The sequence below is a fragment of the Rhinopithecus roxellana genome, chromosome 3 (genome assembly GCF_007565055.1).
Source record: "Rhinopithecus roxellana isolate Shanxi Qingling chromosome 3, ASM756505v1, whole genome shotgun sequence".
NCBI classification, from domain to species: Eukaryota; Metazoa; Chordata; class Mammalia; order Primates; family Cercopithecidae; genus Rhinopithecus; species Rhinopithecus roxellana.
Window position 1 is genome coordinate 9691662 of NC_044551.1, and position 25710 is coordinate 9717371.

Sequence of the window (25710 nt, forward strand, 5' to 3'; positions counted from 1 at the left end):
TTTCCTGTTTTAGCCAGGAACCAACAAGACAAGAAAAAGACAAGCACATATTTATTCAGTGAAACATACAAAATTCTACTATAAAAACCAAGTTTCTGCCATACCTGTGCTTTTTTTTCACAAAGCGTATACACAGTTTCCAAATTTGGATCATTGTGAAGTGGATGAGAATACATTCGATGCTCAAAAGCTTCTACTTTCTGAATGACTTTTTTCAGTCCTTGATCTTGAATGCCCATATCATCAATAGGGTCTAATAAGGGGATGCCGTCAGGAAAACGTTTCTGAACTTCCTGAAAAAAATATATAAAATTCATTTTCATCTTATAGTCAAAATTAGTAAGACCAAACCAAATCAGTGTTTCCTTTTTTTTCTCTGCACATGGACATAAAAGGTATACTACATATATAATTTTGTCTTTTGCCAATTTAAATTGTAGGACATTTTCCCCCTGCATTTGTTTTTGAAAACTCCTTTTCAGTGCTATCCTATGATTCACAGATGTATTATGATTTACTAATAAAACTACAAGTCATAATTTGATCATAGTCCTGAACGTGGCACAACTTACTGATAAATTCGTTACTGTATAACATTGTTGTAACTTCTTGCCATCACAAGTAATCTTGCATTAAACATCTATGTTTAAACTGCTTTCGGATTATTTCCTTGGTGTTGATGCCTAGGGAGGGTACTATTGACTTGGAAAGTACAGACTTTTTAAAAGCTCCTGAGACCTTTAGCTTAAAAAAAAACATGATTAATGGTTAAATGCAATAAACATATTCATACACAGAAGAAACAGCTCACTGTAGGCTGGCATCCTACTGAGAAACTTTCAGGGTCTTGGATAAGCCTTAAAGATAAGATAGGATGGCTGGGCGCGGTGGCTCAAGCCTGTAATCCCAGCACTTTGGGAGGCCGAGACGGGCGGATCACGAGGTCAGGAGATCAAGACCATCCTGGCTAACACAGTGAAACCCCGTCTCTACTAAAAAATACAAAAAAAACTAGCCGGGCGAGGTGGCGGGCGCCTGTAGTCCCAGCTACTCGGGAGGCTGAGGCAGGAGAATGGCGTAAACCCAGGAGGCGGAGCTTGCAGTGAGCTGAGATCCGGCCACTGCACTCCAGCCTGGGAGACAGAGCGAGACTCCATCTCAAAAAAAAAAAAAAAAAAAAAAAAAAGATAAGATAGGATTTGGCTAGTGAGGAACTGGGAATTGGGGAGGAGAAACACATTAACAGTAAAAAACAAATGTAAAGGGTTCAAAGACATTTGCAGATTATTGTCCTAAATGAGCAGATAATGCTAGCTCTTCCAAAAGACTGGTATCTCCGGTAAGTGCATATGGTACGGTTTCAGGATATATGTCTGCCCTAATCAAAGGGGGTTAGTGTCAGCGCAAAAATCCTACACATGAGCCTGGCCAATTTTTATATATAAAGAAACTGAGTCACAGGTGTGAGGTTCCAGAACAGAGAAAACACTAAAATTGTAGTTCTGAAGTTTAAAAAGTATAATTAATGTAGCTAAAGGGAAATCTTTATACATTATGTGAAGGGTTCTGTTGGCAGGCTAATTTCCCCAATTTTTCTTCCTGTGGCTTCTCACCATGTGGTGACTGATGTAAAGGACTATGAAGGACCAAGAAAACAAACAGTCTAACTTTGTTTAAATCATGATGCAAAACTGAGACTCAGGTTATCGTGAAATTAACGTGAAAGCTGAAATATATCAACACGATACAGCACAGGGATGTTTAAGACAAATATAGACAAGCCTGAAATTTGCCAACAGACAAAGAAAAATTAATTTCAATTTTAACTTTAGCAAAATGAGAACTGACCTAACCCAGAAGTATAAAACAATTATTTTTTTCAAAAAAATGGCATTACTTAATGCTAAGTTAATAATGATTAATGTGTATTTCTGCTCAAAACTGTGCTATTCTGAAAATATTAGAAAAAATTTCAGTGGGACTTTACGTTTCAATGAACTTATAAGATATATTTATTTACTACGAGACCAACAGTGATAAAAACTTTCTAGAAGTGATTGTTTTGGAAAAGATATCCACATCTACATAAAAATTTTGTAAAACTGTCAGAGAATCATTCATTTCATGAAGCCCACCATCGGAACACAGCTTAAAAATTCCTACTCTACACTGAAAGAATCCTACTATCTTTGCTTTCTCAGATTTTAGTACAGAGCCTTTACTGCACAGTAAATGCTCTTCAAACTATTAACTAAATAACTTTGTTAAAATCACTTCCTTTTTTTTTTTTTCTTAAAAGAGACAAGGTCTCCCTCTGTTGCACATGCTAGAGTGCAGTGATATGATCACAGCTTACTGTAGCCTGGAACTCCTGGAATTAAGTGAACCTCCTGGCTTGGCCTCCTGAGTAGCTGGGATTACAGGTGCATACCACTGAGTCCTACTAACTTCTTTTTAAATTATTTTTTAAATTTTTTGTAGAGATGGGGGCCTCACTATGTTGCCCAGGCTGGTTTCAAATTCCTGGCCTCTGGTGATCCTTGTGCTGTGGCATTCCAAAGAGTTGGGATTACAGGCATGAGCCACTGCACCTTGTTTCTACTAGAAAATTAAATTTACTACAAAATCTTAATTTTCCCTATTGAAAATTAAACAATTTCATGTATTTATTAACTATATTAAAAAATGGTTAAAAGTCCTGTCAGTACATGATTTTATACATAAAACTTGTAATACAGTCTATAGTTTTCACTCATACTGAATAAAGCAAAATGGTTTTCCTTCTGAGTCCTCCTTTACTAACTCACTTTGTTGGTAGATTCAAAGAGAGGACAAATCCACATGAAAATCTGCTGCCATTATTTTTATGAAAAATAATTGCCATTATTGGCAGTATTTATAGGTATCTGAAAGAAAGCAATATATTTAAAAGCATTTCAGTTGCCTCTTTATAAACACTATCTGTATTTACATAAAATTTATATTTAATTTATAAAATTAACACATACCTGTATTGATTTTAAAACACTCTGTCTATTGTCCACTGGTCGAAGGTCTTTAGGAATGTAAAGCCTAACACTGCTGATAGCAGACAGGAGATGCACCAAAACTGGGACAACCTATGACCAAAAAGTTATACAGTATTACAGTTAAACTTGCACGTGTTCATATTCTACTATTTCCTAAACTTGGATCCTTACAGAGGAAGTTGCATTTACAGTATGTAACAGTATAATAAGTACATAATAATTACCGGGAAGCATTCTCTCATCTTGAAGCTTTTATCGTAATAGAGACTGTATTTAAAAAGTAAAAACTAGTTCAAACCTCTAAATAACAGGTAAATAAATGGTACATAAAAATAAGAGCTCCCCTCAATACAGAATCCACACTTTATTCATTTTTATGGTCTCAGATATTTGGCAGTTCAAAAATATTAATACATAAAGGTACTATAGTACTAAAAATGAAAGATTCTTGTTTAATAGGTTTAGGAGGTCAAGAAAGATTCATGTAAGTTCTGGATGGGCAGGAATGAAGAAGTATTTCAAAGAGACAAAGCAGCATATTCCATTAGACATAATCTTGAAGAACACCTATCTGCAAACCTTCTTCCATGCTTTCTCGTGTCGAAATGGCAAATTATCAACATCAAATTTTGCTTCCTTTCAACTGATCTTGAATCCAGAGAGCCTCCATAAACTGAGGCAAAGTTAATGTTTCCACAGGTCCAAATCTGTCTCCCACAGCTACTTTTACATTGATCACTAATGAAAACACAATTTCCACTGGCTTGCTGATAACAAATATATTCATAGTGCTTTAATGAACAAAAATGGTACAGCGGTTGAACATGTGAATTCAGTCTTCAGCTAATTGTGTGACCTTACACAAATTATCTAACCTTTCTAGATTTTCTAGTAAAGGTAGAAAGGTTCGATAATTTGCCAAACTTGCCAAAAAAGGTTTAGTTTGTCAAACCATTAACAGCAGTTTTTCTCTCTCTAGTTAAGGTTTTGGGGTGGGGTGTTTTTTCTTTCTTCCTGCCTTTTCCTCCTCTTTTTTAATCATTTGAAACTAACTTGCAGACAACAATCACTTCACTTGACTAGCAAATACATGTATATGTTAAGAACAAGCATATTCTCCTGCAAAGCTACAATATTGTAAGATCTAAGGAAATATCATATACAATCCCTATGCAGATTTCCCCACGGACCCACTAATGACCTTCATACATTACTATTACCATTATACTTTTGGATCCAGCCAAAGATCATAAACTGGATTTACTGGTCATGTCTCCTTAGTCTTCTTTAATCTAAAAATATACCCCACCTTTCTTGCTTTTTTATGGTACTGACATTTTCACAGATTTCCAAATTTACAGAAAACTTGTAAGAATGAAATAAATCCCACATACCCTTATTTCAATTCACTAATTGGTTATATTTTGCCTATTTGCTTCATCGTTCTCTTTCTACACAAATAAAGTACAAGTGTTAAAAGAGGGAAATCTAATGTCGAGACAATGATATCATCTAATCTATAGTCCATATTAAGATTTCATCCTCTTTCACAATAATGTCTTTTATACCACTCTACCTTCCCCACCACCACTCCATGGAACCAAACTAGGATCATACACTGATGTCACATTTCTTTCTTCTTTAATCTAGAACAGTTCCCCAGTTTTTCTGTGTCTCTCAAGACTTTGATTTTTTTTAAAATAATAAAGGTTATTTTATAGAATGACTCTCAGTTTGGGTTTCTCTAGTCATGAGGAATCGTAAGATTCAGATTCTGCATTTTTGGTAGAAGTCATGTTCTTTTCTACTCAGTCCACTAGTCAACATTATGAGAGATAATGTTGATCACTTTGATCATTTGATTAAGGTGCTATCTGCAGGATTCTTTATTATATTATTATTTACTATTTTACTCTCTACAATTAAGAAATTTGTAGGGAGAGCCTTTAGAGACTTTGGAAATATCATTTCTTCATTAAACTTTCAGTTTACTAGTTTCAGCATCCATGGATGATTCTTGCCATAGTCAATTATTATTTGTGGTAGTTACCTAATGGTGACTTTTCTAACTTTTATTTTATTTATTCTTCGAGATGAAGTCTCACTCTGTTGCCCAGGCTGGAGTGCAATGGCATGATCTCGGCTCACTGCAATCTCTACCTCCCGGGTTCAAGCAATTCTCCTGCCTCAGCCTCCTGAGTAGCTAGGATTATAGGCATGTGCCACCATGCCCAACTAATTTTGTATTTTTAGTAGAGATGGGGTTTCGCCATGTTGATCAGGCTGGTCTCGAAATCCTGACCCCAAGTGATCCACCCACCTTGGCCTCCCACAGTGCTGGGATTAAAGGCGTGAGCCACCATGGCCGGCCATTTCTTCTATATTTTATATATCTCTTTCTGGATTCATGTATTATTTTATTTTCATATGGTTATAATCCTTTACTATCTTTTTTTTTCTGAGATGGAGTCTCGCTCTGTCACCCAGGCTGGAGTGCAGCGGTGCAATCTCAGCTCACTGTAACCTTCACCTCCGGTTCAAGTGATTCAACTGCCTCAGCCTCCCAAGTAGCTGAGACTACAGGCACCTGCCACCATGCCTGGCTAATTTTTGTATTTTTAGGAGAGATGGGGTTACACCATGTTAGACAGGCTGGTCTTAAACTCCTCACCTCAGGTGATCTGCCTGCCTCTGCCTCCCAAAGTGCTGGGATTACAGGTGTGAGCCACCATGCCCAGTCCTTTACTATCATTTTTATTTTTACTTCCAAACTCTCTAATTCAGGGGTCCCCAAGTCCCAGAATGGTACCAGTCTGTGGCCTGTTAGGAACCAGGCCATGCAGCAAGAGTGGTGGGGGAGCAAGCATTACTGCCTGAGCTCCCGCCTCCTGTCAGATCAGCAGCAACATTAGATTCTCATAAAAGCGCAAACACAGCGCATGCAAGGGATCTAGGTTGCTTGGTCCTTATGAGAATCTAAGGTCTGATGATCTGAAGTGGGACAGTTTCATCCCCAAACCACCCCTGCTCCACATTGATCCATGGAAAAACTACCTTCCATGAAATCAGTTTCTTGTGCTAAAAAGACTGGGGACTGCTGGTCTAATTCATTTTAGAAACAACATTCTGTACGCTGCATTGGGTTTTGGGCCACCAATTTGTGAACCAGCAGTTGATACACTGTTTGGACAGAGAAGACTCAGGACATGAAAAATTATCAATACCACATAGCCGGCATCCAGAGTTAAAGACGCACAATTTGTATGCACTAAGGTACATCTAAAAAGGTAGAAAATTAAAAATAATTCACTTGGCTTTAAAAAGAGTATTTTTATATACCTGTAGCTGAATTCAATATGCACAGGTATCTGTGAATTTCCTTCAAAACTGAGTAAAACTATTTTGTGAAGACGAGATTCAGAAGGAAGACAAAACTGTCAATTTCAAAGGCTGCTTTCCATAATAAACTCCATCCAAGAAATGGTCAACTAACACTTTAATGACAGGAAACAGATTATAAAGGCCATTTATAAATGTCTCCTAAAGCACAGAAAAGGGAAATCCTAAGAGTTCCCTAACTAGAAACACGACATTTTATAAACAAGAAGTTAAATGTTTAAAAATTGAATGAATAGTTGTCATGAAATTATAAACATCAAATTTCAGATATTTTAAAAATCATAATATTTGCATATGGCAGTTTATTCATTTTTCTAAACCCAATTACCTTCATGATATAACTCAGAATTCAGGTTCAACATGATGCAGCATTGGTCTTTATAAGTCCAAATAACCATGTGAGCAATCAGTGGAAACTTGCTAGAATACCAATAACAGGAAGTATTTTTATCCTTAGACCTTTTAAATCTTTTACATTTTCCCCTAAATAAGCAAATGTGGTAGATAATATAAGAAGTAAGTTTTAAGTCAATACATTCTAAATACATTTCAAGCTATATAATTTCTTCAAATCAAGACTATCAGCTGAAACATGGTTTTTGAATTTTTCATTCAAACAAGCAAGTTGTTTTTTGAACCAACTGAATTTTAATCAAGTCATGGCAGACAGTTATTTTAACCAATGTGCTATTGATTAATTCGCTATTAAAAAACTGGATTTATGTCAGTGAAAATGGTGGAGTAAGGACCTCCAAAAATCCTCTTCTCCATAAAAGCAATGCCAACACTGAGAAAACTTGTCAAAATCAACTTCTTCAGAATTCTGGAAATTAACCAAAGGCTTGCAGGAATTCAGTGAGCATATATTCAAGAAAAATGCTGACTTTTGATAAGAATAGCAAGCTTTGTGGCAAATTTAACTTATCCTACTCCATCTCCCACTCCTCAGCTTTCTAACAGCCTGAAAACCAAAGAACAAATCCCACTGAAAACCAGTATTGCAGCCACTGGAGGGGAGAGAATAGGGTTGGAGCTTCTTCAAAGGCCTATTCCCATAGAATTGTCATTATTCTTGTCTGGTGGTTCCCTGGAACACTCCATTCACAAGGCTGTTTTTTATTTGACCTGACTGAGAGCTTACCAGTGCAAACCTTTTTCCTGGATGTGTTTGTCAAAAATAGTAAGAAGCAACTGTTTAACACCATGGCTGCCTGAGATTGTGAATGACAGCTGGGACAAACAACAGGTTAACCAGAAAGCTTAAAAGGAAAAGCTGGGGAGTAAGACATTCATGGGGAATTAGAAAAGCTCCCACACATTTCTGGAAATCTAGAAGGCCAAGACCAGGGCTGTGTGCATGCTCAGGAAAGCCCTGAAAAGACTCTAAGCTCTCACTTCTGTCTGACCATGAAATTGTACATCCAGGAAGCGGCTAAGGTAATGTTGTTAACTGTGTTGCTGAGGGTTGATGGCTTGCTGCAATATGTATACAAAGCCTCTAAGTAAAGACTGGGGAACTTTTTTTATTTTTTAGACAGAGCCTTGCTCTGTCACCCAGGCTGGAGTGAAGTGGCACAATCTTGGCTCACTGCAACCTCCACCTCCTGGGTTCAAGTAAGTCTCCTGCCTCAGCCTCTCGAATAGCTGAAGCTACAGGCGCACACCATCATGCTGGCTAATTTTTGCATTTTTAGTACAGATGGGTTTTGGCCATGTTGACCAGGCTGGTCTCGAACTCCTGACCTCAAGTCATCTACCCACCTCAGCCCCCCACAGGCATGAGCCACCACGCCTGGCCAGACAGGAGAACTTAATGATAGCAGGCATTTAAGGAAGTCTCTGCACAATTATGAGCTGACCACTAAACTAACCAAGCAGAGATCTTTGTGGCCACACACAATTTAAAAATACAAACTTAAAAGAATTCAGAAATCACAAAACAAACCAATGACAACAAATAACAAGAATAAACTCTGGGGGAGCAGGAAAACTGATTTACAGAGTTGCTACTGTTAGAGAACCAAACGGGGCTCTGCTTGCCTGCTGCAGTAAGACCAGATACCTATATTGAGGTTTGTAGTGGGAGAAAGGAAGGTGTTTATTTGTAGGGTGTCAAGCAAGGAGGATTAGGTAGTTAATATTCAAGTTCTGACCTTCCAGATGGCTTACAGGTAAGGGTTTCTAAGGGCAGGAAGGCAGAAGTTATAGCAGTCATAAATTAATATATGGAGGTTATATACTGGTTTGATTTAACAAGGCAGGACATCTCAAATCAGGGGCCCACAGGTTATAGGTGGATTTAAAGATTTTTTGATTTGCAATTGGTTAAGGAGAAGTTTTGTCTAAAATTTTGGGATCAGTAGAAAAAATGTTCACTCTGGCTTGTGGGCATGATCTCTTTTAGGCCCCTCGGGAAGAAATTTAGGACAAAGAACAGTGATCAGAGTTGTAGTCCTCTGTTCCTCCTTATTTGAGGCTTATGTGCCAGTATATCTGTTTGGTGTACGTCTCAGTTTTTGAAAAATAATTTAGGGACATAGGTGAAGATGCTATTTTTAGTTTTTATAGGGAATAAAACAAGCTCAACTCTACTACTGTTTTTTTAGACAAAGAGATTGATTTTTGGAGAGAGGTTCTTGCTCTGTTGCTCAGGCTGGAGTGCAGTGGCATGGTCACGGCTCACTGCAGCCCTAACCTCCTGGGCTCAAACGATCCTCCCACTTCAGCCTCCAAAACAGCAGGGACTACGCACACATGCCACCATGCCTGGCTAACTATTATTACTATTATTATTTTTTGTATAGACAGGGTTTCACTATGTTGCCCAGGCTGGTCTTGAACTCCTGGGCTCAAGATCTTCCCACCTCAGTCTCCCAAAGTGCTGGAATTATAAGCATGAGCTACCACACCCAGCCTTGTTTATTTATTTTCTAGGTCTAAGCTAGGCGCACTCTAAAGGATCCCTAATCCATCTTACTACATTATTTAAAATGTCCAATTTTCAATGAAAAATTATGAGACATGTAAAGAAATGAATCAAGTATGACCTATACACAGGGAAAAATTAACAGAAAATATCCTGAGAAGCCAAGAAATTTGACCTAATAGACAAAGAGTTTAAATCAGCAATTTAAAATACGTTCAAAGTTAACCCCCTCAAAAAATCTGATTTCCATAGTACATCTTCACTGCATGCTTGAAACCTGCCAAAACTGCAAATATTATTCCATGACAAGTACTGATATCTTAATCCTCTAATTTTTATAAGTATATAGTTCTAATCTGTAATCTTCTATTCCATGTCCTTTTATAGATGTTTTTACCTAATGGGGAATGATTCCACAGAGTTTCTTGTCTAGAAAAACAAAACAGAACTCCCTTATCTTCACTCCCTGACACTGCGTCTCATTTAACTACCATGACGTGGCTGTGATAAGGGGAAATGGTCAGACACATGGGAGCTGGCAAAGCAACAGTGTCAAAACTGCAAGAGATCTTTAGAACACATTAAACTGTTCACCTCCGTTAATCAATGTAATTCAGAACTGGAGTGCTCTTGCTCTCTACACACAGACACACAGACACACACACACACACACACACTCTAAGCCTTTTTTAGAAAAGTAAGTTCAAGAATATTATAGGTACAAGGAAAAGTCACTTTAGAAAGTAGTCTTCAAGGCTGGGTGCGGTGGCTCATGCCTGTAATCCCAGCACTTTGGGAGGCTGAGGCAGACGTATCACGAGGTCAGGAGATCGAGACCATCCTGGCCAACATGGTGACACCTGGTCTCTGGTAAAAATACAAAAATTAGCCATGCATGGTGGCGAACGCCTGTAGTCCCAGCTACTCGGGAGGTTGAGGCAGCAGAATCATTTGAACCCGAGAGGTGGAAGTGGTAGTGAGCCAAGATCATGCCACTGCACTCCAGCCTGGCGACAGAGCGAGACTCCATCCACCCCTCCCCCCCAAAAAAAAGAAAAAAGAAAAAAAAAGAAAGTAGTCTTCTATAAACGCTGATAAAAAGCTAAATTTGGCATCACAACCATTCAAAGTCAGAGAGGGCAAGGATGATTATGGAAATCCTACTTATCTCATGCAATGGAAGCCTGCTTTTAACCTACCCTGAATAATGCTACACAATCAATGAAGTTGAGAGCTAATGTTTCCTTATAAACTGCCCACAGAACTATTTCTGTCTAGGATTTCTATTCAAGATAATCTACAAGGCAAACAATATTATATATTTATAAAACATATACTTATATAATATATAATTATGTATATATATTATATATAATATATATAATATTGTTTCTTAACCTATAGTCCTTCTCTCTGTACGTTGTGTCATGCCTTTGTCATTAACCACAAGGAACAGAAAACCATGAAGTTCTTTCTAAAGAGGGTGTTTCATGCTCTATGCATGTGGCTTCCTTTGCTAGGAATATAATTCTTGTCTGTAAAGGTACTCATGTTCCTACAAGTTTGCTAAAATCTCACTACTTCCTTTATAAAGCTTTACTAATTACCCAACCCTGAGCAGTTCTGAAGCACGAAATGCTTCCTTATTAAGCTGCATCCCCTTAAAGTCACAGACTACATGTAGAATTCATGTTAAAAATCCCCCACCCCTTGCCAATTTCCTTAGCAGCGTAGACTGAAATAAACATAATAAAAAATGCCACAGGAGCAGAGGAAAGGTCCTCCCTTTGCCTTGGTTTCAGGACTGCCTATATAATTTTCTTGGAAGAATCTGAGCTTTCAGTGTGAGAGTGCTGTGACTTACTATCAATGTCCGCCATGAGAAAGGGAGAATGTTGAGATGTGTGGCACACATTTGCTATTCCAACTTGCAATAACTCCTAAAGGCCCTTTGGGGACAATGAGTATATGCCAAACTGTGGGAGTTTTAGCCTCATTTATAGTTAGGCAGTCAGTCAGTAAAATAAATGTTACAAAAAAATAAAAATCACACAAGTTTCACTTGGTGGTGGAATTCTAGAGGTGAACAAATTAGAAGACTAAGAAAAGGAGGCCAAAGTTTAGGTAATATTCAGAATTATAAATAAACATTTAAATCATCATTTTAAAATGTTACAGTGAATTGCCTTTTTAAAAATACTGCTAACTCCAAAACCCGTAATTTATCAATCCAAAGAAGAAGTTTATGATACTACAGTGGCAGATTTTACTTTCTACAAACCAATCTCATAATAACAAATTTCATTGCAATGACTTTTTGTAAAAGACCTATCCAATACGCCACATTTTACATTTAATAAAAGCACATGTAAATTAAATGATTTTAACTAAGGAAACTTAGGTAGAAATTTTTCATTGTTAAAATAATGCTTCAGTCATTACAGAGCCTCCTCCTTAAAATTGGGTTATGTTCTGATAAATTAGTTGTAAGCTGAAAATATTGTTAGGTCAAAAACGTATTTCATACATGAACACCTAATCTACCAAACATAACTTGGTGCAGTTTACCTTAAATGTGCTAAGGACACTTACACTGGCTTACATTTGGGCAAAATCATCTAACACAAAGCCTATTTTGTAATAAATGTCAAACATCTCATTAATGTATTAATGTTCTATAATACTTAATGATTATCGCTTTTGCACTGTTGTAAAGTCAAAAAATCCTAAATCAGGACTGCCTATATTTCCATGGGAATGGGAAATAAACAGCATGAATGGATTCAAACTGTAAAATTACTCAGTCACAAGCAAAGATAACGAAAAATCTTTACAGCCCTGGTAAAATCCAGCTTCATGTAAAATTTCAATGACTGAATACTTTTTCTTTCACTTTGTCACGATTTATCTTGTTGTAACTTGATAAAAGAAAAATAAAACAAATCTCATTAATTATCCTACTGATAAGTTAGAAAGCTTTACCTTAAATATACCTTAAAATATCTTGAAAAATTCTGATTTAGAGATCATGATAGTATGTTCATTACCATCCCATTGGAGAACTTTGGTGATTATAAGTAAGTTACAGAATATCTGAAATCTGAAGACAGAAAGTTATGCACAAACCTGCATCTCTCCTTTCTCATCAGGTTTAGCTGGTTTTGCAGCTTCTGTAGCTGAATTTTTCAAGCTCTCTTTGCTACAGCGAAGAAGTACTTCAACTACATACAAAGGATCCAGTTCACCAGAGTTAGGCTAAAAAAAAAAAACCAGAAGATGTTCATTCATTCTTAAGAAACTGGCCCATAAATAGTTCCATCTGTACAGGAACTATTTTTTCAGCATTTAGCATTATGACTGACACAAACTGTGTAATACATATTTATTTTATGAAACGAAAACTGTCTCTCTGGATTCAACATCTTCCACTGGATGAGAAAACACAGAAATAACTTTGTATTTATAAATTTTGTATTTATAAATTCTAATTTAATAGTACAAGCACTGTCAAGTGTGTCACAGAATGTTTCTAATAATGTTAAGAAACTAAAATTTTCAGTGTCAGAAAATTAATTTGTATCTTCAAATCACTCTAAATAACATAAAAGATAGATTGAGAAGAGATTATTTTATTGCTTATTATGCTAGCATTTCTATAATGTGGTTCCAATTTTTACTGTCTTTTAGTCTTTAATATTCTGTAATAAAACTATAATTCTGAAGATCTAACAACTACTAAGATCTCACCACAACTTCTACACTATGATAATGTATGTTTCAGTTGTATCTTTCAAGCAATAATAGAAGATATTTTTTCAGTACAGAATTGTTTTTTAAAATATTTAAATAATCTATTTTGCATAAAATACAAAAAAGGAAAGTTATATGGCAATGACTTGACTATGTGGCCTCCACCCAGGACAGTTCCTACTAAAAAAATGAAAATCTGTCAATAGATGATAATGAATCCATTTCTACAACCTATTTCTGCAATGAACTACCAATAGTTTAACAAGAAAACGTATTTCAAATGCTGAAGAAAAAAGAAATCACAATTATTTTAAATCGAGTTCAAATTTCCTCAAAGAAAGCATACACTCTATTATTACAATACGAAAGAAAAACTAACTTTTTCTCAGCATACGTTAGTTCAAAATGTGGTTAAAGGAAGTTGCAAAACATTCCTTAGTTTAAACACAAAGCAAAGATGAAGATAGTATTTTGATTAGATTATTTTTATCTGCAAAGATTGTGTTCAGTCATTATGAAATGAGTTTTACAAACAATGAGCTGAACAAATAGCTGCGATCAACTATCAAGTCTTCCTAAGGAGCCAATGATTATAAGAAGACTCAATGATTATCATATTAGCTTTACAGAGGAGGAAAAAAACCCTCTGAATAAGATGCATAACACAATTTGATAGATGAATTAGCTCCAAAGTGTTAGGAAGATGTGAGTATCTGAACAAAAAACCCCACAGGCATATGAGCAATCTTTAATGTTTCTAGATAACTCTGTTGCTGGATTTGGTTCCAATTTTGTAGATTTCATTAATAAATTTAATACTCTCTGTAAGACACAACAATCACAGAAGTGACTATTTTAACTCAAGTATATCATACATAATCATCTATTTATGCAGAGCTACTAAAACCAACTTATAGCATTATGGAAATATTCTCAAGTGTTACTATGGAAACACTAGGAAACCTTCTACATTTTAACATTAAATGAAAATTTGCTGTTAAAGGTATTTCCTAAGATTATTAATTTTTTCTTAGCTAACTTGCTTTAGTTTTGCACTCTGTAAAGACGGATCAATGTCAACTTTCAGACAAAAAACTAGTTAAGTCTTCTATTATCTTAATTTAGATTTTTGTTTATAAGTCCTAATTTTTACTTCTTAACAGTATGACTGAACTTGTTTTTCCCAGCTTTTCTTTATTCCTTTTAAAGTGTGGCTAATTTCTGGCTACAAACTGAAATTACCTAATTAAAACACAATTTGGTAATCCCAAGCTTGTAGAATGCAAAGAAACAAGCAATTTAAAATAACAATGACAAGTACAATTACATTTTTATTTATTTAAAATGCTTCTAAGTTTTCTTTGTTGGTTTGTATACACCCTCTGCCTCTGGCAAGCTCTACTGGCCACAAAAATCTTTGGATTTGTATTCTGACTTAGATCCCAAAATTAATAAAAATGTACTTCACATTTTTCGTGAACAAATTCAAGTAGTGAAATGGAAAAATTAGTTTCAGTGACATCAATAGAAACAGAAAAAAATGAATGTGCTCCTCTCTAATCCTCATTTTATCTTTGCCTAAAAGAACTCTCATCAACTGATTCTACCTTTATAGTTAGACAGTCACATGAATGAATTTAGGATCAAAAGAGGCAAGTAATTTTTTAAAAATATGTCTTCTGTGTGTGTATGCATACTTGTAATTATGTTAGCTATAATTTTTCTCTCCTGAACCTCAGACTACCAGAGCATGACAGTGTGATCCACAAGCCTGCTCCCCAGCAACTGGAAAAAATTATGAAAAACCAATCATTTAAAGTTTCTGGAAACGTCGTAAGGGAATATATCAAGTGAAGAAAGATCTAGTCTAAAAAAAACCTCTAAAATTCATTAAAGTCTTTGATATCTGAACAAAGACTGCTCCCTCCCTCACTCTTCCCACTTCACTGAAGCAGAAACTCCAGACTGGTGAAGCCAAAAATACAGAAGGGCTCAGTATCCCTGCAGCTCTTAGTTGAAGAGGGCTAACTTTTAGGAGGGGCAGGATGTGAACATTTCTCATCCTCCTCCCACCTACCTGTTGCTGCTGCTAAGTCCTCTGCAAGTAAGGCTGAAAGGTAGAGGCTCCCTTTCATTTACCTAGCCTCTACTGGTTGGCCTGAGGCTCTATCTTGGTGTGGTACTGTTGAGAAAAAGGGCCCCAACAGCCCTTCCCCTGGTTCATAAGGCAATGGGTCCATGTTGGGAGAGGCAAGATGAAAATACCTGAGGCTACCACCCCAACCCTCCACCTATTCCCCAGCTTTTAAAGCGGGGATGTTACTCAGAGAAAAGTGTGCATTGTCCCTACCCCCAATTTTAGAATTTTGACTCAGAGATTTTGCCTGGGTGAAGAAATAGGCCTTAAAACAGACAACTCTTAATATCTTCCCAAAGGACCAGATTTTATTTGTAACAGAGCCTGAGGAAATTCAAGACTAAGATTAACTTTCAGAAACAGCAGAGGCTGTGGTGAAATACAACTGGTAGATCCGTATTCCTTGGAGACATAGGCTAAATTGTATAGCAGAGAGTTTGCAGAAGAGAACCTGGTTTTAAAAATGATAATGGGAGGAGTCCTCCTGCTAATAGAGCTTAACAGTTGGGTATGCCCAGAGAAAGGTAAAGCCATAGAGACCCCTGTCCAAACCATTGTCATCTCAGGGTGACTGTGGGCATAACCAGGGCTGTGACCCCCAACTCTATCCCAGAAACAAACTAAAAGGCTAAACACTATAGGAGGTAAGACGTAGAGACTTCTATCAAACAATCCAGCCCAACATTAAATAAACAAACAAGGAAATAACAACAGTGGCCTGCAAGAGGTGGAGGCAGGGAGGGCAATACCTAGAGTTACTACAACATATTATCAAAAAAGAGACATGCAAAGAAACAGGAAAGTTATGACCCATAAAACAGGGAAAAAGTAGGCAACAGAATCTGCCTATAATAGTGATCAGATGTTAGGGTAAACAGACTTAAAAGTTGCCACTATAAATATATTCAAAGAATCAAGGGAAATCACAATTAATGAAGTAAAAGGTACAATAACAATGTTGTATCAAATAGAACATATCGATGAAAAAATAGAAAATATAAAAAGAAACCAAAAGCAAATTTTGGAGTTTAAAAGCCTATTTACTGAAGTGAGGAAAATTACTACAGGGGCCCAACAGTAGATCTGAACTGACAGATAATATCACCAGTGAATTTGAAGATAGACTATTAATGGAGATTATGCAATCCAAAGCACAGAGCAAGAACAAACAAATAAAAATGAACCAAGCCTCAGAGGAATTAGGACACCATTAAGTGCAACATACCCATAATGGAAGTTCCAGAGGAGAGGTTTAGAGAAAGGAGCAGAAAAATATTCAAAGAAGTAACGGCCTGGGCACAGTGGTTCACACCTGTAATCCCAGCACTTTGAGAGACCAAGGCGGGAGGATTGCTTGAGCCTAGGAGTTTGAAACCAGCCTGGGCAATATAATGAGACCTGGTCTCTACAAAAATTGTTTAAAGTTAGCCAGGCATGGTGGTGCACACCTGTAGTCCCAGCTACTCAGGAGGCTGAGGTGGGAGAATTGCTTGAACCCAGGAGTTTGAGGCTGCAGGGAGCCATGATTGCACCACTGCACTCTAACCTGGGTGACAGAGTGAGAGTCTGTCGCTAAAGATGACAAGACAAAAACAGAAATAGTGGCTGAAAATTTACTTCTCAAAATTTACTGAAAAAAAAAAAAAAAAAAAAAAGAGAATTCATCTATATAGCCAGAAAATTCAATAAAGTTCAAGTAGGATAAAGGCAAAAAAGTTCAGTCACTTTCTATGCAGATACATTTATAATAAAAGTGCGGAAAGCCAAACCAAAAAGAGAAAATCTTGAAAGCAGCAAGAGAAAAATACATGAATCTCTTACAAGGGAACTTCAACAAGACTAACTGCGAAAACTTCTCAGCAGAAACAATGGAGGCCAGAAAGCAATGAGCTGACATATTCAAAGAAAAAAAACAAACAACTGTTAACCAAGAATCCTATATCCAGCAAAGTTACCTTTCAAAAATGAAGGCAAAATAAAGACATTCTCAGATAGACTAAAAACTGAGAAAATCTGTTTCTAGCAGACCCACCTTATAAGAAACACAAAAAGTTCTACAGGCTAACATCAAGTAATACTAGACATTTATTTGAAACTACATAACAAAATAAAGAAGACTGGTAAAGATAATTATATAATTATAAAAGATAGAAATAAAAGTATAAACAAAAGTGATATATACACACGTGCTTTCCTTTCTTCTATAAGCTTTAAAAGTAATAAAAAGTGGCCGGGCATGGTGGCTCACACCTATAATCCCAGCACTTTGGGAGGCTGAGGCAGCCGGATCACCTGAGGTTAGGAGTTTGAGATCAGTCTGGCAACATGGTGAAACACCATCTCTATTAAAAATACAAAAAATTAGCTGGGTGTGGTGGCGTGAGTCTATAATCCCAGGTACTTGGGAGGCTGAGGTAGGAGAATCATCTGAACCTGGGAGGCGGAGATTTCCCTGAGCTGAGACTGTGCCACTGCACTCCAGCCTGCCTGGGCGACACAGTAGACTTCATTTCAAATAAATAAATAAATAAATAAATAAATAAATAAATAAATAAATAATTTTTTAAAAGTACATAAAGTATTAATCATAATAATATATTGCTGGATTTGTAACATTTATAGATGTAATATGTATAACCATGAAAAGAGAGAAAAAGGAATAGAGCTATATAGAAATAACACCTCTATATCACACTGGAATTAAGTCAGTGTAAATCTAAAGCTTATTCTAATAATGTGTATATGGAAAGCCCCAGCAAACACTAAGAAAATCTCTCTCTCTGTTGCTATATACATATACATATATATACATGTATACACACATACATACATGCATATGTATATGAAATCTTTAAAAAATTAAAATGCCACATTAGAAAAAATTCACATGATGCAAAAGAAAGCAGTAAAAGAAGATAAAACAAAGACACAAGACACAGAAAACAAAAACTAAAATGGCAGCTGCTAAACCAACTACATCCGTAATGAAACTCAATGTGAACAGATTAAGCAATCCAAAAAAGGAACAGATTTTCAGATTGGATTAAAAAAAAACCAAAATCCAACTGCTGTGTATGCTGTGTACAGGACACACACTTTAAACTTGCTGATATAAACAAGACTGAAAATTTAAAAATGGGAAAAAATATTATGCAAAGAAAAATAAAAAGAGAGCTCAAATAGCTATGCTGATACAAAACAAAATACATTTTAACAGAGCTTGAAAACACATGAAGCAAAAACTGACAGAAATGAAGGGAAAAATAGACAATACAACAATAATAGTTATGAGACTTCAATACTCCACTTTCAAGAATAGATAATAATAGACCAACCAGACAGAACAGTCTGCAAAGAAAGAAGTCGAAGACCTGAACAACACTCTAAAAGAAGTTCTAAACCAACTACACCTAAAGGACATCTATAAAACATCCCACCTTAAAGCAGCAGAATACACATTCCTTTCAACTGCACACAGAACATTCTGCAGGACAGACCATGTCAGGCCATTAAACAAGCTTAGAACAATTCAAAACTACTGAAAGAATTCCAAGTACATTCTTGACAAAAACAAAATTAGAAATAACAAAGACAAAAATTTGGAAAATTAACAAATATGTGAACATTAACACTCTCCTAAATAACCAATGGGTTAAAGAAGAAATCAAAAGGGAAATTAGAAAATATTTTGAGATTAATGAAAAAGATAAAATATACTAAAATTTATGGAATACAGCTAAAGCACCTGTAGAGGGAAATTTATAATTGTAAAAGCTCTATTCAAAAAGAAGAGGTATCTCAAGTTAATACCTAATCTTCTACCTTAACACATTGAAAAAAGAACAGCAAACTAAACCTATAGTCAGAAGAAAGGAAATTAAAAAGATGGGGCATAACCTAATGAAATAGAGACAGAAAAACAGAGGGAAAAAAATCAGTAAAACCAAAAGCTCATTGAGAAGATTAACAAAATTGACAAACTTTACCCAGATGAAAGATTTAAACGACTAGGTCAGATATGAAAGAGACACTACTAATGACCATACAAAAATAAAAAGGATTAAAAAACAATACTATGAATAACTGTATATCAGTAAATCACAGAAAATTTGAAGAACACGCCATACCAAGTAGAGATTGACTTAGTAATCTCTAAGTAAACTACCCATAAAGAAGAGCACAGGCCGAAGTGGCCTCATTGCCAAGTTCTACCAAATATTTTAAAAGTTTTGAATGTCATGAAGATATTGGGGAAAAAAAATTTAATACCAGTTCTTCAAAAACTCTTCCAAAAAATGAAAGAAAAGGGGAACACTTCCTAACTCATCCTATGAGGCCTGCATTACCCTAATACCAAACCCAAACAAAGATGCCACCAAGAAAACAATAAACCAACATTTCCTATGAATAGTGGCATAAAAAATCTTCAAAAACATACTACCAACTGAATCCCGATACATAAAGAGAATAATATATCATGACAAACTGGGATTTATCTCGGAAATCCAGTCATATTAACATCTGAAAACCAGTTAATGTAATATATCGTATCAGAATACGCAAAAATCACATGATCATCTCAATGGGCACGTAAGAAATATTTGACAAAATATTTATCTTTCATGAGAAAAACATTCAACACACCGGGAACAGATGGAAATCTTCTCTACTTCTGGGGGATATGGAAGGATAGGTGAATGACATAGGTTTCTTTTTGAGATGATGAAAATGTTCTGGAATTGACTGTGGTGATTGATGGCTGCACATATCTGCGAATATACTAAATGTCACTGAGTCATATACCCTAACTGGGAAAATTTTACAGTGTGTGCATGTCATCTCCATAGAACTATTTAAAAAAAGAAACAAAAAATGTAAAACCTAGCATGAAAGGAATCTACAGCACTTCAGTACAGGTAAAAATATTCTGCCCTAGCAAAATTCTCTTATAGACAAGTTATGGAATGAGTAAACTGGCAAAGGCACGCTAGCTTTTCCATCTTGGGTTACATAAATGTCCATGAAACCACTGTATTTAGCATTCAATGTCACACTTCAACTCCACATAAAAAGAGAATTTAATAGCTGTCAGAGAGGCTTAAATAAAGACTACTCTGTCCAGTTAACCTCACCTCCTGCAAGGAAGATCATAGCTACATGAAAATAATGCATGTGTTTCTCTGAGTGTGTGTGTGTGTGTGTGTGTGTGTGTGTGTGTGTCAGGGGGATTTGGGGAGTGGAAGGAAAGCACTACCACCATTTAACAGTTTTCTCATGGTTGAGGCGATACATAGAAAACATAAAGGACTGGCTGGGTGCAATGGCTCACACTTGTAAACCCAGCACTTTGGGAGGCCGAGACGGGTGGATCACCTGAGGTTAGGAGTTCAAGACTAGCTTGACCAACATGGCGAAACCCCATCTCTACTAAAAATACAAAAATTAGCCGGGTGTATTCCAACAATTCATTCCTCATGACAGAATTTATTACTGCTTCTCTTTAGGTAATATTATTTCTTCTTAGACCGATTTCATAAGCCTGAAAAAACATTTCACTAAAAATTGATATACAATTCTAGTTTAAAGACAACAGTTTACCTTAACATTTGACTTTTTTGAGAAATTCACCACTACTCCCCAGCCAAAGTCATCTCCTTCATTCTTTACCTAAAAAGAAAAGCAAGTAAGCAAGATCAAATGTATATATACAAGGCAATTTCAGTCTTTCGTACCTACATTCTAGACTAATAAAGCCTTCTGAATTTTCTGATAAAATATCTTTTGCAAAAGCATTGCTAAATTTAAGAAACAAGATATTAACCCTGCAGGAAAAAAAATCAATGACAAATTTCATTTTAGAAATTGCCCCTAGAACAGCAATAACAGGAATCTCTCAGTTGGCAAATGAATGCCGAAATGACAGTATGTTCCAAGGATATAAATATTTTATATCTAATGAATTCATCCAGAACTTAAAATTGCCTTATTTTTAATATAGTTATATGAATAGCTACATGAATATAGTTATATGAAGTTATAGTTAGCATTTCATAACTAGAAATATTTTATATGTTAATCCCAAAACTATCTACTTCAATTTATAGTCCCTAAAATAAAAACCAGTGGTGATTAAAAGGCCTTTGCATAAGCCCCTAAGTTAGTGCCATGTGAAACAGGTAAAATAATATGATTAATATAAATCAATTATTGTAGCAGGAAGCATTTTATCAGGATAAAAAATAAATTAGAATCTTTAACAAAAATATGTTTAAATATTGAATTATTCAAGTATTTTATGAAGAAACAATGACATACCTTTACCAAACGGCCTGGTTGTAGAAAAGGTAAGCAGTATTTTGGTTTGTGAATATATTCTTCAATTTCTTTACCCAATTTGGCAAGCTGCTGTCTAATCTTATAATAGATAACCACACTTTCTTCATTGGGAATTACTATTTTATTATACTGTTCTTCTGAATTCTTTACCTCTGTAAATAGAACACATGTACAAAATTGAAAAATTACATATCTTATTTAAATTATATCCAAGACATAGGATTTTTTCTATTAGGTTGGTGCCAGTGTAGTTGCGGTTTTTGTTTACTTTCCACCTTCCTGTAAGTCTCTATGTGTTCAGCTACCCAAAAACTCCTCCAACCCTGTCCTCTTGTGCCCTTTATGGAGGCTTTATTGGATAGACATGACTGACAACTGCGAAGAAACGTGGTGGGTTACAATCTATTACTAATAGACTGAGTGGGAAAACCCAACCAGATCTGCCCATTACAAATTTTTTTTTTTTTTTTTTTTTTTTTTTGCGCCTTTCTGTATAGCATTTCTTCCTCCAAGGTAGGAGGCAGGATCTCTTTTGAAATGGGTGTCTTGTGACCTAAATTCAGACAAGGTAGATCAGAGAAATTTTTTAGGTCGGTCTCCAAAACAGAAAAGCTGGAGATGATTCTTGCCTTGGGGATAAAAAGCAGCAGGTGAAAGGAAGGCAGCAGCAGATCAGAGAGAAATTCTATCTTCTGGGACCTGCTTCTGACCCAGCATTATAACAAAAGACTATACAAAGGCTATGGGAGTTATAAATCAGGAACCATGGACAAAAACCAACCAATAAATCACAGGCCACACCCTGGTTTTTTGTTAATAGGGATCTCATATTAACAGGATATATCATTTCAAAGATATTGGTGTATTATTAGACTTGTATTTAGTTATTAATTAGATCAGTCTACCATTAAATGGTATGAATATGTCTCTTAGGCTGAGGCCATGCAGGTTTGTAGGCTTTTATTTGATCTTGTCTCGTTTTAAAAGTAGGAGACATCTTGGCAAATAGTTCTATATTTTTAGGCATTTGGTATAATTGAACTAGGATATAATTTTTTTGTTTTGAGCTTCTTTAGAGGTATTAATATTGGATTTTTAAAATGTATAATTCCATTTTTAAAATCAATAGCCTTTTTTTTCTTTTTTTAAGAGATGGAGTCTCTGTCAGCCCAGGTTAGAGTGCAGTGGCACGATCCTGGCTCACTGCAAGCTCCGCCTCCTGGGTTCATGCTATTCTCCTGCCTCAGCCTGCCGAGTAGCTGGGACTACAGGCGCCCACCACCATGCCCAGCTAATTTTTGTATTTTTAGTAGAGACGGGGTTTCACCATGTTAGCCAGGATGGTCTCGATCTCCTGACCTCGTGATCCGCCCACCTTGGCCTCCCAAAGTGCTGGGATTACAGATGTGAGCCACCGAGCCCAGCCTTTCGTTTGTGTTTTTTTTTTTTGAGACAGTCTTGGCTCACTGCAACCTCTGCCTCACAGGTTTAAGTGATTCTCCTGCCTCAGCCTCCTGAGTAGCTGGGATTATCGGCATGAGCCACTATGCCCAGCTAATTCCTGTATTTTTAGTAGAGATGGGGGTTTCACCATGTTGGCCAGGCTGGTCTTGAAATACTGACCTCAAGTGATCCACCTGCCTTGGCTTCCCAAAGTGCTAGAATTACAGGTGCGAGTCACCACACCCGACCTATAAAACCTATAGTTTTTAAATACCCTTCCTTTTTTTTAAATCTATGGAAGGGCCATTAGAATTGACCACAATGATGGTCTAGATTTTAGGCAGCAACAGTAGCCTAGCACTATCTCCTCCACATTGTATCTCTGTTTAGACGTGATAAGGTTATACAGGTATAGAACTAGTGCCATTTTTATAATTAGGCAAATAGTAGTATTGATTTTCAGTCTATTTTGTCAGATGGGATGAAGGTACAATTCATCCTATATGGCTCTTAGGAATTTTGATAAAAGGGTTAAATATATAGTTGCAGTTTTCTGTTTAGGAATGATCTTTTTAGCATTTGTAGTTGTAGCCCTGGTGTTAGGACCATTCTATCAGGTAAAAAAGAAAGATTTTCTTTTGAGGTAACGTGTTTTAAGAAACGCAAGTGTTTTTTCGGCTAGGCACAGTGGCTCACACCCATTATCCCAACACTCTTGGGAGGCCGAGGCAGGAGGAGGACAGCTTGAGCTCAGGAGTTCAAGACCAGCCTGGGAGAGACAGTGAGATTCCATCTCTACAAAAATAAAACATTAGGTTGGTGTGATGGTACACACCTGAAGTCCTAGCTACTTGGGAGGCTGACGTTGGAGGACTCCTTGAGCCCAGGAGGATGAGGCTACAGTGAGATATGATTGTATCAATGCACTCCAGTCTAGGCAACAGAGACCCTGCCTCCAAAAAATAAGTGTTTTTAATATATTTTTTATTATTTCTTAAAATGTTTTTTGAGACAGTCTTGCTCCATTGCCCAGGTTAGAGTTCAGTGGCACAATCTCGGCTCACTGCAACCTCTGCCTCCTGGGTTCATGCTATTCCCTACCTCAGCCTTCTGAGTAACTGGAATTACAGGTGTGCGCCACCACGTGCAGCTAATTTTTTGTATTTTTAGTAGAGACGGGGTTTTGCCATGTTGGCCAGAGTGGTCTCGAACTCCTGGCCTCAAGTGATCCACTCGCCTTGGTCTCCCAAAGTGCTGGGATTACAGGCATAACCACCATGCCCGGCATTTTTTGTATTTTTTATGTCACATAACAGTAACTAACGCAGAAGCACCCTTCTGTGACTCAATGTGTGAGGGTTTTTCTCTCCCACACACCAAGCAGTGGATGTCAGCTGGATGTCCTCTAATTTTGGCATTATCCACCTGGAGATAGCATCAGGTCTCACAGGTTGAGAGTTCAGTCCCCAAGACTACCCCCACTCCTAACCCAACTAGTTACAAGTTAAGGCCTCCAAAATTTTAGACACCAGTCACCAGTTAGGCCTCCAAAAATGTTAACAAATTGTAATTTTTACAACTTCCTATTTAGGTCTGATTTGTGTGTGTGTGTGTGAGTAGCTCACAAAACTCAAAAAAAAAAAAAAAACAACACATTATCAGTTTATTACAAAAAATATATATATATATTTTTGAGACGCAGTCTCGCTCTGTCGCCCAAACTGGAGTGTAGTGGCCGGATCTCAGCTCACTGCAAGCTCTGCTTTTCGGGTTCACGCCATTCTCCTGCCTCAGCCTCCCGAGTAGCTGGGACTATAGGCGCCTGCCACCTCGCCCAGCTAGTTTTTTGTATTTTTTTAGTAGAGACGGGGTTTCACCGTGTTAGCCAGGATGGTCTCGATCTCCTGACCTTGTGATCCGCCCATCTTGGCCTCCCAAAGTGCTGGGATTACAGGCTTGAGCCACCGCGCCCGGCCACAAAGAATATTTTTAAAAATAGATAAAAAAAATATAAGACAAAGTCTAAAAAGGTCCTAAACAACAAGAGCTTTTGTCCCCACAGAGATGGAATACACCATTCTTCCTCAACAAATAAATTTTTGTTTCCTTCCTATAAGTCTCTTCATATTTAGCTATCCAAAAGTTCCCCGAATCCTGTCCTCCTGGACCTTTTATAGCGACTTTTAATTAGATGGATATAATTCACAACTATATATAATTAAACAAAAAATACATAATCTAATACTAATAGAGTAAAAAAACCCAAGAAAGCCCATTTATTTAAAATTTTTGGATCTCTATAACATTTCTTCCTCCAAGATATAAGACAGAACCCTCTTTAAAATGGTGGTCTTATGAACTATAAGAAGACAAAATAAATCAAAAAATGTATTATGAACAGATCTAAGACAAAAAGGCCAAAAACAAAAACAAAAACAAAAACAAAAAAAAAAAAAAAAGAAAGAAAAGAAAAAGAAACAACTCTGCCTTAAAATAAATAAATAAAAAACAAAACTAGGTTTAAAATAATCTAATTTCTAAGGCCTACTGTGCCCTAACATTTTAACAAGACTATAAATAAGAAAGGATATAAAAATTATAAGCCAAAAACCATAAACAAATACACACCCCCCCCCCACAGTTTTAAATTCTGATAAAATCCAATTTATTTTTTTCTTCTGTTGTTCATG

The 25710-nt window shown here is 36.4% G+C and overlaps 1 protein-coding gene across 2 annotated transcripts in view; it reads right to left on the minus strand.

The window, feature by feature from the left end:
- MTREX (Mtr4 exosome RNA helicase) overlaps positions 1–25710 on the minus strand; it is a 130914-nt gene that overhangs the window by 35122 nt on the left and 70082 nt on the right. For both annotated transcript variants that reach the window (XM_010386472.2, XM_010386473.2), the window contains exons 17-21: positions 21557–21729; positions 20840–20908; positions 12481–12609; positions 3009–3119; positions 105–293 (exon numbers count right to left, since the gene is read on the minus strand). In XM_010386472.2, the coding sequence (XP_010384774.1) occupies positions 105–293; positions 3009–3119; positions 12481–12609; positions 20840–20908; positions 21557–21729 (671 nt within the window). The remainder of the gene's footprint in view (positions 1–104; positions 294–3008; positions 3120–12480; positions 12610–20839; positions 20909–21556; positions 21730–25710) is intronic.